Genomic DNA, 13,548 nt, shown 5'->3' with positions numbered 1-13,548 from the left:
ATTTAATATTTACACGAATCCTTCCAAAAGGTCCATCTGCTGGATTGCAGCATAATCTTGATGCATTTTATCAATTAGCCTATCCTGCAGGGAGAAATACAGGCCAAGGAGAAGTACAGCCTAATATTACGATACCATAATCATTGATATAGTTGCTTACAATAATTTGAGGAAGTCATAGATTGGTAATCATGGTAAAAACATTCAAATACCCTGAAGTGTTACTGGTGTGATTTATTCAACAGCAAAGTAGTTATTTATGGTTGCCATGTTAAGATCCTCCTGAAAAGGTTTAAAGGTGAGGGCATGTCTGAAGTATAGAGAGGACTAAAAAGGAGCATTTCCATTAGAACACCAATGAAAAGGAAGAAATAGTTCAAGCAAGCAAGAGATGACCTTTCCAGCAGCATGACTTGTAGAAATTGCCAGAAGACATGGAACAAGTCAACTGTTGATCCCATTCTGTCTATAAAGAGTGTTGTCACGTGACTGGATTAGAAGAGTAGCTGCTCAGGGTGCAAAGCCCCTTGGGGCAGACAAATGAGTGAAATGCCAGTATGGGCAAGGCGGTGGTTGAAACGCTAAAAGCATCATACTACTATCATATTTTATTTATTTAAAAATGTATAGCCCACACTATCTAAAATACAGTCTGGAAAATTCACATTCAAATTGATACCATGAGATAGAATTAAATTTTCATTTGTGCTGCTAAAAACTTGGCATTGAATTAATTTTCTAATAACCAGGCCATACACGGTAAAGTTATCAGCAGGTTTCACTATTCAAGTCCTACTACCCTTATTTTTAAAATATATTTATTGAACTAAATAATTCTGACTAATAAGAGCTCGGTTCCCTTCATCAAGACAATGAAAACATCATTTTGCCTTAATATAAGGGAGCAAAGCCTCTTGAAGGTTAAATATATTTGTCACTATCTTTTAAAGTCACTACAGATATGTATAAGTTGGAACAGCAGGATTGCAGTACCCTCAGAAGCCTGGTTTTCTACTACCAGCACCATTTTAAGATCTTTAAAACTAAGGTGGTCTCCAAAAATGGACTTTGTGGCAAGAATGTCTCTGTACAGCTGCATTTAAAAACACTTTTTGATATAGCCTTCAATCCATAACCCTACTCCCCACTGGCCATTAAACTAGGCAGCAGATTAACTGTTCTACTTAACTGTATCCATGACATCCTGTTTGTCTTGTCTGCTTAGATTGTAAGTTCTTTTGAGCAGGGACTGTCATCTTTGTGACTCTGTGCAGTGCTGTGTATGCCTGGTAGCGCTAGTAATTAGTAATTATAATATTTCCATGTCTATAAATGCTTATTTCAGGTGCCATATACTAAAAAGGGACATGGGAATGGAGAGTGTGGCATAGTGATTAAAGCTACAGCCTCAGAACCCTGAGGTTGTGGGTTCATCCCACGCTGCTCTTTGTGACCTTGGGCAAGTCACTTAGTACCTGAATAAATTCATGTAAACTATTCTGAGCTCTCCTGAGAGAATGATATAGAAAATAGAATAAATAAATAAAGTTGTTCCTCCTGGTATATAGAGGACAACTGAAACCATTTTTTTTTTCTATTTTGGTTTGGGTATAACAGCCTTTGCCCAAATTTTGTCACTTGATTTCTATGGTAACTGTGCTTCTCCCCCCCCCCAACAAAAAAAATAAATAAAAGGAAAGAGGGTGGAATTTGATGCTACAATCAAAGCAGTTTACATATACTGTATATAGGTAGTTATTTTTGTGTGGTTCTGTTTCATTTTTTTCTTAAAAGGTCTATCTATTTTGCACATGTGATGTAGATTTCTGCTAGCATGTAGTTTCCATGTGGTATTCTGCTAGTGTGGAGGTTGGCAATGTATGTCACACATGCCACAAGAAGTTATTTGGCACTTATGGATGTTGTCTAAGCAAGCAAGGTCATTGGTAGTGTACTTCCAGCTTCCGACCCCCTGAGCATTCTTAATTCATGAGCTAAGGGCAAGAGTCTCAAAACTTTAACACCATCGCTAAACTGTTGTCCAGCAGTTTAGCATGTACGCATTTTGGCTGCGGATTATCAAAATGGATTATCTCTGTCTTTAGCAAGGTTTATAGCAGTCTCCGACAATGGCATGCAAATGTGCTCTCTAACATTAAAAGGAGCGCTCCGTTGGATTCTTAAAAAAGTACTGAGGCATTTTCGAAGCGTGGCATTGGCTTTTGGCGAGCGAGCACTTGTGTTTTGACTGTGACTAAAGAAAAAAAAAGTGTATCTAATGGAGGGGAGTAAAATCACACTTCTTTTGAGTTTTTGGGAGAGAAAGGCATGTTTTATGCGCACTTGTTAAAAGCCAACGTTTCTTCTTGAGCGCTTGTATGCTACTCTTGTGTGTTTCTGGCTGTGGATCTTGATAAATTTTACATTAAAAACAAATTACAAGATTTACCTGAATTATAGTAGTTTTTTGGAGAGAAAGGCATGTTTTATGCACGATTGATAAGTCTCTCCTGCTGCCAGGGGGGAAGTGTAGAGTTTTTTTTAATACGGAGGTTTCTCTGCGCATGCACCCATCAGCGATGGGCACATGCGAATGAATGTAGGAAATCTTTGCTGCTGTCCACCGATCTTAATTGCATGTGTGATTATTTATTTATTTTTTTAAGAATGTCTCGGGTTTCTAGATTCGGTATTAAAACGGCTGCATTAGCAGACTATCATTTTTTAATGTGGGTTTTTGAGAATCCTAGCTTAAGTGCAGGGAATGCTGGCATTAGCAGTTAGAAGACCTGCTGACTTCCCTGCTGCCAGGGCTTAGGCATCCTTCTCGCCAAGGTATTAGTTTTAAAGTGGCAGTGGGAGGTGATAGAGGAAATTGTGTGCTGCTATGTATTGCCACCATGTAGTTCAATCTGGAAAAAGTGGCATGCATGGTATAGGTATAATAGGTTGCTGACCTTTGTGCTAGTGTTTAGTTTTTGTGTTTGGGATTGTAGCACTCTTGACATATTTTGGGTTTTTTTGCAGGAAAGCATATTGGTATCCTAGGGTGCTTTCTTTGTTGCTTGACTTGGGCCAATGGAATATATACATTACACCCACAGGCCATGTTGCAGTGTGTCCTCCACCAGAATTTGAAATGTATGTGTACAATGTTGATAATACAAATTGATTTACAGAAATGGCCAAAATCATGAAGAGTAGTATTTGGAAAAAAAAAATCCGTAGTAAATCCTCTGCAATTTTATGCCTGTTGCCAAACTGGTCTGGTCCTTTTGGGTGAGAGGCATATGTTCCATTTTAATAAATTTTGCTTGCCTATAGTGGTAGTAATCTCTGCTCCCTTTTGGTTTATGTGCTGGTGCCCTGGACCTTCGTGTTGTTTTCTAAATAGGCCTGGAATGTGTTTGTCTTTTGTAGGGTTTGATTACGTTTGTGATATAATCAGGATTTACAGGTGCCAATTGTTTCTTCTACGAAATATGCTTATTGGCCTAAGGACGAAAAATGGCTAATTAATTTTTTTTTAATGTATAATTTTATAGCTAACCGGCTGCTTGCTTTCATTAATGTTTTGTTGTGCCATATTGCAAAAGAAAAAAAAAATCAGCCCCTTCCTGCTCTTATAAATAAAAATTCTCTATTTAGAAACAGCAAAATGACACATTCGCTCCACGCCCCGCCCTCTTTTCTACTTCCTCTTCCGAGGCGAGGACGTCAAGTCAAAGGAGGAGGAGGCGTGCCAATTGTGGGGAGGGGCGATGCCTCTGTCACACTACCGCTCCCCCCCCCATATGCTTGTGACTTGGTATCTCTCGTGACGTAGAGGGCGGGACGAACGAAGGCAGGCTTTAAATATCAGGAGCGCGCGGCGCTTCATTCTCTGGTCTTTTGGGCGGCACGTGGGGGGTGGGGGGAAGGGAGAGGCGTTCGCGGCCTCCCTCAGCGCTGCCCCGGGCGGCAATGGCGGACTACCTGATCAGCGGCGGGACCAGCTACACCCCCGACGACGGCCTGGCGGCCCAGCAGCTCTTCAACGGCGGCGACGGCCTGACCTATAAGTGAGTGAACGCGGCCTTTGGCGCCTCCTGCTTGGCCGGGCCGCTGACCTTGTCACGGGGAGGGGCTCGGTCCAAAGTGCAACCCACCTGCTAAGCACCAACATCTGCCTTATCATTCTCTCTCTAATTTCCCCACTTGAGCGTCTTATTGTCCAGTTTATAAGCTCTCTTGAGCAGGGACTCTGTCTCCTTTGTTTGGATTATACAGCACTAGCGCTATAGAAATGATTAGTAGTAGGAGCATGGAATCTTGGCTACTTCTTGCAGATTCCAAATAATATCAACATTCCGGAATCGCAAAGAACAGTAACATTCCGGAATCCTGACTCTCGCCACCTCAGGCTCCGCCTCGGGCGGTATTCAAATCCAGACCCAAAGCCCACTTCTTTGAAGCCGCTTTCAATTCCAAACGCCAACCCACCTGCTAAGCACCAATATCTGTCTTTATCATGCCCTCCGTACACGCCTCCCTCAATATTCGCGGGGGTTAGGGGCAGAGCCGGCCCGCGAATATTGAAAATTCACGGATAACTTTTGGGCCGCCTCTGACCCACCCCCGCCTTCCTCCCCGGCATCCCGGACCTTACTTGGTGGTCTAGCGGTCTTTCGGGGCAGGAGCAATCTTCCTACGCTCCTGCCCCGTGCAGATCGCTTATCCAAAATGGCTGCCATGATATCCCGTCGTCGTCTCGAAGATCGCTTCTGCCCCCAAAGACCACGAGGAGGGAGGTGGGGGTGATTTTGGTTTTAGGAAATCGCGAATAATCGAAATCGCGAGTCCTAAAACCGCGAATGGGGGGGGGGGAGTGTAATTCCTCCACTTGAGCACTGTGCATTGATGCACCTTCTTGTCAAGTTTGTCTGTCTTGACTAGATTATAAGCTCTTTTGAGCAGGGACGGTCTCTTCTGTGTTATGATGTACAGCACTGCATATGTCTAGTAGGGGAAGGGGTAAAACGCGGACCTGACGGATCTCGCGGATCTAAACCCGTACGGCCTTAAAAATCTGAGGTCCGTGTCCCTGCCGCTTGTACTTTCTGTCGCTGACAGATCTTGATTGAGATTTGAGCGCTGACGGATCCGTCTCAGCATAGGGAGGGAAAAGTGTTAGGATCCGTCAGCGCTAAAAATCTCTTCAAGGTCTGTCAGAGCCAGAGACTAGTGCTGGAGCGGCAGAGCAGAAGCCAAGAGAGTGGGGAAAAGAAGTCTCCAAACTCCAGCACTAGTCTCTATCTCTGACAGACCTCGAAGAGATTTTTAGCGCTGACGGATCCTAACAGTTTTCCCTCCCTATGCTGAGAAGGATCCGTCAGCGCTCAAATCTCAATCAATATCTGTCAGCGACAGAAAGTACAAGCGGCAGGGACACGGACCGACACGGACCTCAGATTTTTAAGGCCGTACGGGTTTAGATTCGCGAGGTCCGTCAGGTCCGTGAGGTCCGCGTTTTACCCCTTCCCGTCTAGTAGTGCTATAGAAATGATTAGTAGTAGCATTGTCTCATCCCCTATCACAATTAATATGGGGTGGTGGGGGGGCCTTTCCCTACTCTCACTCTCAGTCCCTATCACAGTATGCACTTTTGCATGGTCTGTAGGTCCCTGCTCACCATAGTCTCTATCACAATTTATACAGGATGGGGTTCTCTCCCACTTACCATCTTACACCATTTCAACCCCTATTACCACATGCACCATTTACACAGCGTGCACGTCTTTCTCTGCCCACTGTCTTGTGTTTGTATTTCTCGTGTCAGTTTCTCTCATGTGTCCAAGCCATTGCTGGACTTCTGTAGTGGTAGTAATAGTAATTGTTTTACGTGTGTCGATTTTAAGCAATATGCTGGTGACATTCAGTTTGCATTTAACATTTTGCCAACTCATGCTGAGATGTTCAGACTTCATGAATGTCTTTCTAGATAAGATCTGCAATTGGCTGTATGATGATCGTCTTAAACCATTTTGCTTTTGAGTCATGTTATTCATGATTTTCCAACTCTGGTTACATTTAAGGATGTGACGATTTCACTTGTAACAACACCTATGTGGCGTAAATGTGCATGAGGCAAGTCTTTCTTTTGAAAGGAAGCTCTGGAATGAGAGGGGATAGGATGAAGTTAAGAGGTGATAGGCTCAGGATTAATCTAAGGAAATACGTTTTTACAAAAAGGGTGATGCGTGGAACAGTCTCCCAGAAGAGGCAGTGGAGACAAAGACTGTGTCTGAATTCAAGAAAATGTGGGATCTTTTAAGAGAGGAAGTGATAATGGTTACTGCGAATGGGCAGACTGAATGGGCTATTTGGCCTTTATCTGCCATCATGGTTCTATTAATGATTACATGGGTAGTATGTGGTAGTTATCCAGAAGCTGAAGGACAGGATACAGCTTCTTTCCCAGGACAGCTGCTGTTGCCTAGTGAATTCTTGAGTCATGACAGAGGGGTTGCAGCATTTTCAGGAGAAAAGTGCTTCGAAGTTTCCTGTGTAAGTTGAGTTATTTTTAAAGCTGTCCTCTATCAAAACAAATGCATGTGACCTGAGGCATGGAGATATCATAGTGATCAAAATGTCACTCATAATATCTGAGCTAAAGGCATTATATGTAGAAGCAGATGGAGCCGTCTGTCACTTTCTATGCACAGAAGCATCCCAGTATAACCACAATATTGTAAGTCACTAGCAGTCTAAGATTTTACCAAAACTACTTAGTGATAGACTACTTTATTATTTTGATTCTGGACAGCCCGTTTTGGCTGAGAATAAATTTTAAATAAACAATATTATAGCTAATCAAGTTCCAAAATCATATTAGGAACAATAATTTATTTAAGTTTCAATAGTGTTTCACAGTTTAGTCTCTGCTATAAGGAAATGCTGAAACATTGAAGTCCTGATAAATGGTCTGATTTGAAATCCCTGAGGCAGTGGAGACTAAACCACGAAGCACTGGCCAATGTTGCTATTTTCTAAAGGTCTATCCCAAAGCTAAAAAAAATTAAATTCTAAGAATTACACATTAAATAAGATTAAACTATAAATAAAACTGAATTAGGACTGTAAAGTAGGCTTTTTATTGCCAATTGATTTGAATGAGAAATTAACAAAATAAATTGTGGTGTTTGTGGAAATTGAGGGTTTTTTTTCCTCCAGAAACCTTAAATGAAATTATTGCTACATATGATTTTGGAGGTTGATTATCCATAAGAGTATTAGACCTCCATTCCTGCTTGTTGTTGGTTGTAATTTTAAAATAAATACACCTTTAAACCATTTCCAGTATCTTTTAGCATTTAAATAATTTCTAGGTACATTGGGTGAGAGGCTCACACTGCCTTGCATGCTAGAGATTCTCCCAATTCAGTAGGGTTTTTTCCTCTCTCTTTCTAGTGACTTCCTAATTCTGCCAGGATACATTGATTTCACTGCAGATGAAGTGGTGAGTTCAGAAGGCTTTTTCATGTTTTCTTGAACAAGTACGTTAGGAAGCCCATTTTGCTTTTAATCCATAGTCAGCCAAGCTAAGGCTGTCCCTAGTTACTGCTGTTATATTCTGACTGCCCCTTCAGCTGAGCATAGAAGTGAATTTGTGGTATGGTGATTATAATGAAATTAAGGGTGGTTCTACCAGTCAACATGCTCTAAGTTTGATCTGTGCATAAGAGGCTTTTTTGTTTTGAGCTAAAATTATAGGTCTGATTCTTGATATATGCAAGCTTCTCTCTTCTTTAAGGACCTGACTTCAGCATTAACCAAGAAGATCACCTTGAAGACCCCATTGGTTTCTACCCCAATGGACACAGTTTCAGAAGCCAATATGGCCATTGCAATGGCGGTAGGTGTTCAAAGAAGGCTTCCTGTAGAGAGAACACAGAAGCTTTGTATAAAACATGTTTGGTATTAGAATTAGAGAGTTGCACAGGGACAGAAATTTCACTCATCCCCAAGGGAATCTAGCCCAACCCCACTCCTATATACTCTAAGATCCATTCCATCCCCAGCAATTGCCACAATTAATCTCCTCCATCTCACCTGTACCCTCAGGAATTATTTAATTGCTCACAGCTCTGTTTCCTCCCAACCCTTACAGTCTCCTGTGGTTTTTTGGATGGTATTTACTATTCAACCAATGAATGTTCCAAGTCTCAGTCTGGTGTTCCAGTTGCCTCTCTGTGCATACCAAGCCTCATTCTGGAGTTGCCAGAGATTTTGACTACATTCCCATGGGAATTCCATGGCAGCAACTTTCATCCCTGTGGGAATCCTGCAATTCCCTTTCCCGTGCTGCTCTCTAATTGGAATGCAGTGAACTGAAATATAAAACTAAATTGCTTTTCTTTCTTTTAAGTGGGAAAAACTAAGACACAGTGGCCTTAGATTGTGGCCATGCCTGTCCTTTCTCAAACTAGGGAAAATTACTAGCTTTAATTCTGTATCCCTCATTCTGTGAAGCTTATGCGCTTAGTTGCATGTCTTGGCCTGTATGAGCACCATGGGGAAGGATAATTTCACACACTTTAGCATAATAAAAGCCTTGTGGAGAGCTACACAGGAAGCTGGTGATGCGAGTGTTTTCCTGAAAAATAACCTTTGGAATATGGACAGTTTGGTGTTATGTCTCTAACATTGGAGCCCTTTTACTAAAGCTTAGCATGCTCCAATTGCTAAGAAGCCCATTTATACCTATGAGATTAGTGAGCACTAATTCTGTTAGCATGCACTAAGCATCAGTAAAAAGGCCCCATTGTTACTTCCAGTGATTGGCACTACAGCCTCAGCCCTGGGGTTGTGGGTTCAAACCCCGTGCTGCTCCTTGTGACCCTGGGCAAGTCACTCAGTCCTCCATAGCCCCAGGTATGTTAGATAGATTGTGAGCAGGGAAAATGCTTGAGTATCTGATTGTGAAACCACTTAGATAACCTTGATCGGCGGTCTATAAAACACCTAAAAATTTGAAACTTTGCAACTGAGACTGTAAAAGTCAAAAACTTAGGAAGCTCTAGTCATCTGTGCTCTTCTTTTGTTAGCTTACCGGAGGGATTGGATTCATTCATCATAACTGTACCCCAGAATTCCAAGCAAATGAAGTACGGAAAGTGAAGGTAAAACTGAACTGGAGATTGAAAATAGTTGGAGAAATGAAAAGGCAAATAATGCAGATAGAATTGCCGTAGCTTCTGGAAGCTGTTCTTCCAGGAAAGCCCTACGTATTGATTAGAAAATGAATTGCTGGCATTCGATGGTGACAGCAGACTGGCAAGCACAGCTAAAAGAAAATTTGTCCGTGCCAAATGTAGAAAACAGTGCACTTTTTGGGGATGGAAAATTTAACCTAGGGAATAAAGGGAGAAAAGCTATAATTGTTGGAACACGTGGATAGTTTAAAAGATATATTTCAATTTATGAGCAGCATACTTGCACAGGAAATTGGCGTATGGTTAATTTTGAAGCCAACAATCAGATAAATAAGATGAATTTGGTTTTAGGACTCCTTGATGGAAAAAGCAATTTTTACTTATTTAGAAACCTTATTTGCAACTTCCAGCACCACGGGCTTGCAGCTTGATACTTACTGCATAAACGCTGGCTTTTACAAAGCCACGGTAGAGGTTTCTACTGTGGGCTGGCGAGGTAAATGCTCCAGCACGCATAGAATTTGTATGCACATCCGAGCATTTACCTCGTCAGTCCATAGTAGAAATCTCTACCATGGCTTTGTAAAAAGGGGCCTATAGTTGTTGATTTTGTTTTATTTACTTTTATATCTGTTTATATAAATAGTATAATCTCTTTGGTCCTTAAAGGAGTAAGTGAAGGAAGGGAGGGTAGAGAGCTGGGATTTGGGGGGGGTATAAGAAAGTGGACTTTTTACTGGATTTTCAGCTCTGATTTTGTATTGTAGAAAGGGATGAGTTGGAGAAGGATGAGTGGGAGGGTGGAGAATTTATAATATTGTATAAAATTAGAGTGTTTTATGTAAGCATCCCCCAAATGTAACTTCCTAGAAAATCCCAGCTATCTTTTACTATTTCCCGCTTAGAACTGTAAACATCCCCTGAATTGTAACTTCCTGGATATGTCCAGCTGTCTTATACTGTAATCCGCTTAGAACTGCAAGGTAAAGGCGGAATATAAGTCACTAATGTAATGTGTTTTAGTTCAATTTATACTTTATTCTCGATAAAACTGTTTAAAATTTCATTTTTAGAAAAACCTCATTCTCTAATTTAAGATAACTCTTGCTAACGTTGCCTTGTTTTGTTGAGTAAAATAAGGGGGAAATCACCAAAAGACGGATTTCTGCTCATCTTTAGAGTCCTCTGGCTATTTCATAGCAAGTGTGGTTGCTATTTCAGGCTCCCATTAGGCAAACTCTAAATTGGCATGCAGAGGTAGCTTATAAATAGTTCTGTTTGATGGCATTTGACCTGCAAACTTTGCTCATGCTATCTCGGTTCTCCATGGTAGAGCCATTAACAGTGGTGACTTGGTAATATGACCTTGAGTCTGTGCAGTAAGGAGATACTGTATCAAGACCTAAGACAGCTTCTTGCTTTAAGGTGATAACTTGATATGCCTTAAAATTTCTGAAACAAAGCCTGTATCAGGAAATTATATTTTCCAGATAAAATTAGTATTTCTTTTTCAGTATTTCATCCTACAAAATAAACGATGCTCTAAATATTCAATCTAAAGCAGCCCAGTTTTCTAGATAGATATATTTATATATAGACTAGGAATAAAAATAATGGTTTCACCTATAACGTATAGACCTAGCCCCACATTTTAAAATTCAAAACTCAAAAAAATAGAACAAGAGAAATAAAACATAAGAATCAGCCATTACATCTAAAAGTTTCTCAATTCTCCCAACATTGGTGGATTTTCTTCTCCTAAATTACTCCCCACTTTTACAAAACCGCGAAAGCAGTTTTTAGCACTGGCTGGCGCGCTGAATGCTCTGTGCTGTTCCCGACACTCATAGAGTTCCAATAAGTGTCGAGAGCAGATCAGAGCATTCAGTGCGCAGTCCGTAGTTTTGTAAAGGGGGAGGGGGGGTTAGTTCATAAACTGACTTTTTATACATTGAAACTGAGAACATATTATTCACAAAATTTCATATATAATCTGTCATTTAATTTCAGAACCAGGAAAAGGTTTGACCCTAGGAGGTACAGGCCTGGAGTAACTCCCCCCCCCGCCCTCCACATACACACACACACTCACACCTAGTAATGTCAGTTGTAGAAGAGTGAATTCATTCATTGAAATCAAAGCTCAATTCCCAGAAAACTTACATTTTTCTATTGTTGCTGTTGGGACTTCTCCCACGTGGTCTTGGGTTTTTATTACTTCTTCTTTGCTGTCTTTCTTGGGAGGGGTGGGGGGGATTGTAGCTTTTGTTGTAATACCTGCTGTTGTCTGTGTTCAATAAAAAAATTGTTTTCAATTAAAAAATCTTAACCTATTTAGGAAGGTTTTTTTTGTTGGTTGTTTTTTTTTTTTTTTTTTGGGGGGGGTGATTATATTAAGTTGGTAAGACTGCTTTTTGTGAACTGTGCTTTATTGTAATTCGCTGTGTATGTACAGTTTTCTTTGTTACCTGCATCGATCTGCAGGGGTTTTGCAGGATAGAAATAAAATGTTATGTTATATTGAAGAATGGGGGCCCTTCAGGGTTACTTTTCATCCACCAATCCACTGTTTTTTGGCAGATTAGAAAATCACATAAGGAATATTAAAAACGGATTAAAATCTAAAGAATTTAGAATTGGGGGGGGGGGGGGGGAGATGGAGAGCATTATGTCTTCTGGCCCTTTACAGATTGCATGCTGGCCACCATAGGGCTACTGGGCACGATGGACCACTGGTCTGACCCAGCAGCAGCAATTCTAATGTTCTTATAGCATCTATCCCAAAAGAAAGCTGATGGAAATTTAGGCTGGGGGCAGGATGCTATAGCAGTGCAGTGATACCCAAAGCTCTGGTTATTCCTAAAGGGTCCAGACGGGACCAGATATAAACCAATTTATAATATGCTTTACTATCAAATATTTTGGTTTTCTTGCCCTTTTTAATGGAAGTTTTTGTTGCATTGTTTAAATGCCTTTTCTAATAAGATGTGACCCCTTCAGAATTTCTAAGTCATGAGACAAACTTACTTCAGCTTGGACATTTTATCTTTTAAGTGGCAATTTTATACTTTTCTGTTCATTTCTTTCTCTTGAACGTTAGAAATACGAACAAGGGTTTATTACAGACCCAGTGGTACTGAGTCCATTCGACCGGGTGCGAGATGTGTTTGAAGCCAAAGCTCGTCATGGATTCTGTGGCATTCCCATCACAGACAAAGGGAAAATGGGAAGCAAACTTGTGGGAATTATTTCATCCAGGGACATAGACTTCCTGAAACCAGAGGAGCATGACTGCCCCCTCGGTGAGGTTAGTTTCTACTAGTATTCATACTGAGGAAACTCATAACTAACTTGGGGAGGATTGGTGTGGGAGAGGAAAAAGGAGGTGATAGTGCATCCTTGTAAGTCTCCGAGATCTCATTTAGCTTACAATATATAATTCTGGAGACTACAACTTCAACGAGATATAAACAGGATGAAATCAGTCCAGAGGGCAGCTACTGAAATGGTCAGTGGTCCTCGTTATAAAGTGTATGGGAGAGACATAAAGATATCTATATGTAAACTTTGGTTGAAAAGCAAGAGAGTGGAGATATGATAAAGACATTTAAATACTTTTGTGGCATAAATGCACAGAAGATACGAGTCTTTCAATAGAAAGGAAGCGCTGGAATGAAGAGGCATAGGATGATGGTGAAAGGGGATAGAGTTAGGAAGGAAATGCTTCTTATGGAAATGGTAGTAGATAGCATGGAGCAGCCTCCTAGCAGAGGACTGTATCTTAATTCAAGAAAGTCAAAGTATAGGACAATTCAAAGGATTTCTAGGGAAGAGGAAGGATTATAGAACTTAGTAGTTGGTATGGATGGGCAAACTGGCTAAACCAGGGGTAGGTAATTCCAATCCTCAAGAGCCACAGGCAGGTCAGGGTTTCAGGATTTCCACAATAAATATGCATGAGATAGATTTGCATTTCAAGGAGGCAGTGCATGCAAATCCATCTCATACATATTCATTGTGGATATTCTGAAAGCCTGACCTGCCTGTGGCTCTCGAGGACCGGAATTGCCTACCCCCGGGCTAGACCATATGGTCGTTTTCTAGGTTTGTATGAAATTAATTCTTTGCTCACTTTTGTTAGATTATGACAAAACGAGAGGATCTGGTTGTCGCTCCAGCTGGAGTAACGTTGAAAGAGGCAAATGAAATTTTGCAAAGAAGCAAAAAAGGTTTGTGTGATGAACATTAAAAGATGATTCTTTTGCAAAGACATAGGATTCTGTACTGAAGCTATTGTCCTCTAGTCGTGAACTTTGCAGAAGGATGTCGCTCATATCTTTCAACTCTTCTCCTT

At 41.0% G+C, this 13,548-nt stretch overlaps 1 protein-coding gene across 4 annotated transcripts in view; it reads left to right on the top strand.

Annotated features, from left to right (window-relative positions):
• Positions 1–3,874: 3,874 nt before the first annotated feature.
• Positions 3,875–13,548, top strand: part of IMPDH2 (inosine monophosphate dehydrogenase 2) — a 23,566-nt gene continuing 13,892 nt past the window's right edge. For all 4 annotated transcript variants that reach the window (XR_004537347.1, XM_033926096.1, XM_033926094.1 and 1 more), the window contains exons 1-6: positions 3,875–4,061; positions 7,450–7,498; positions 7,793–7,894; positions 9,087–9,161; positions 12,295–12,501; positions 13,336–13,423. Coding sequence is in view for 3 of the 4 variants with exons in the window: in XM_033926096.1 (XP_033781987.1) it covers positions 3,964–4,061; positions 7,450–7,498; positions 7,793–7,894; positions 9,087–9,161; positions 12,295–12,501; positions 13,336–13,423 (619 nt within the window). In the remaining variant the exon portion in view is untranslated. The remainder of the gene's footprint in view (positions 4,062–7,449; positions 7,499–7,792; positions 7,895–9,086; positions 9,162–12,294; positions 12,502–13,335; positions 13,424–13,548) is intronic.

The sequence above is a fragment of the Geotrypetes seraphini genome, chromosome 17, assembly GCF_902459505.1.
Source record: "Geotrypetes seraphini chromosome 17, aGeoSer1.1, whole genome shotgun sequence".
Taxonomy (NCBI): Eukaryota; Metazoa; Chordata; class Amphibia; order Gymnophiona; family Dermophiidae; genus Geotrypetes; species Geotrypetes seraphini.
Note: the sequence above shows the minus strand (reverse complement) of the source record. Positions and strands in the feature narration are given on the sequence as shown.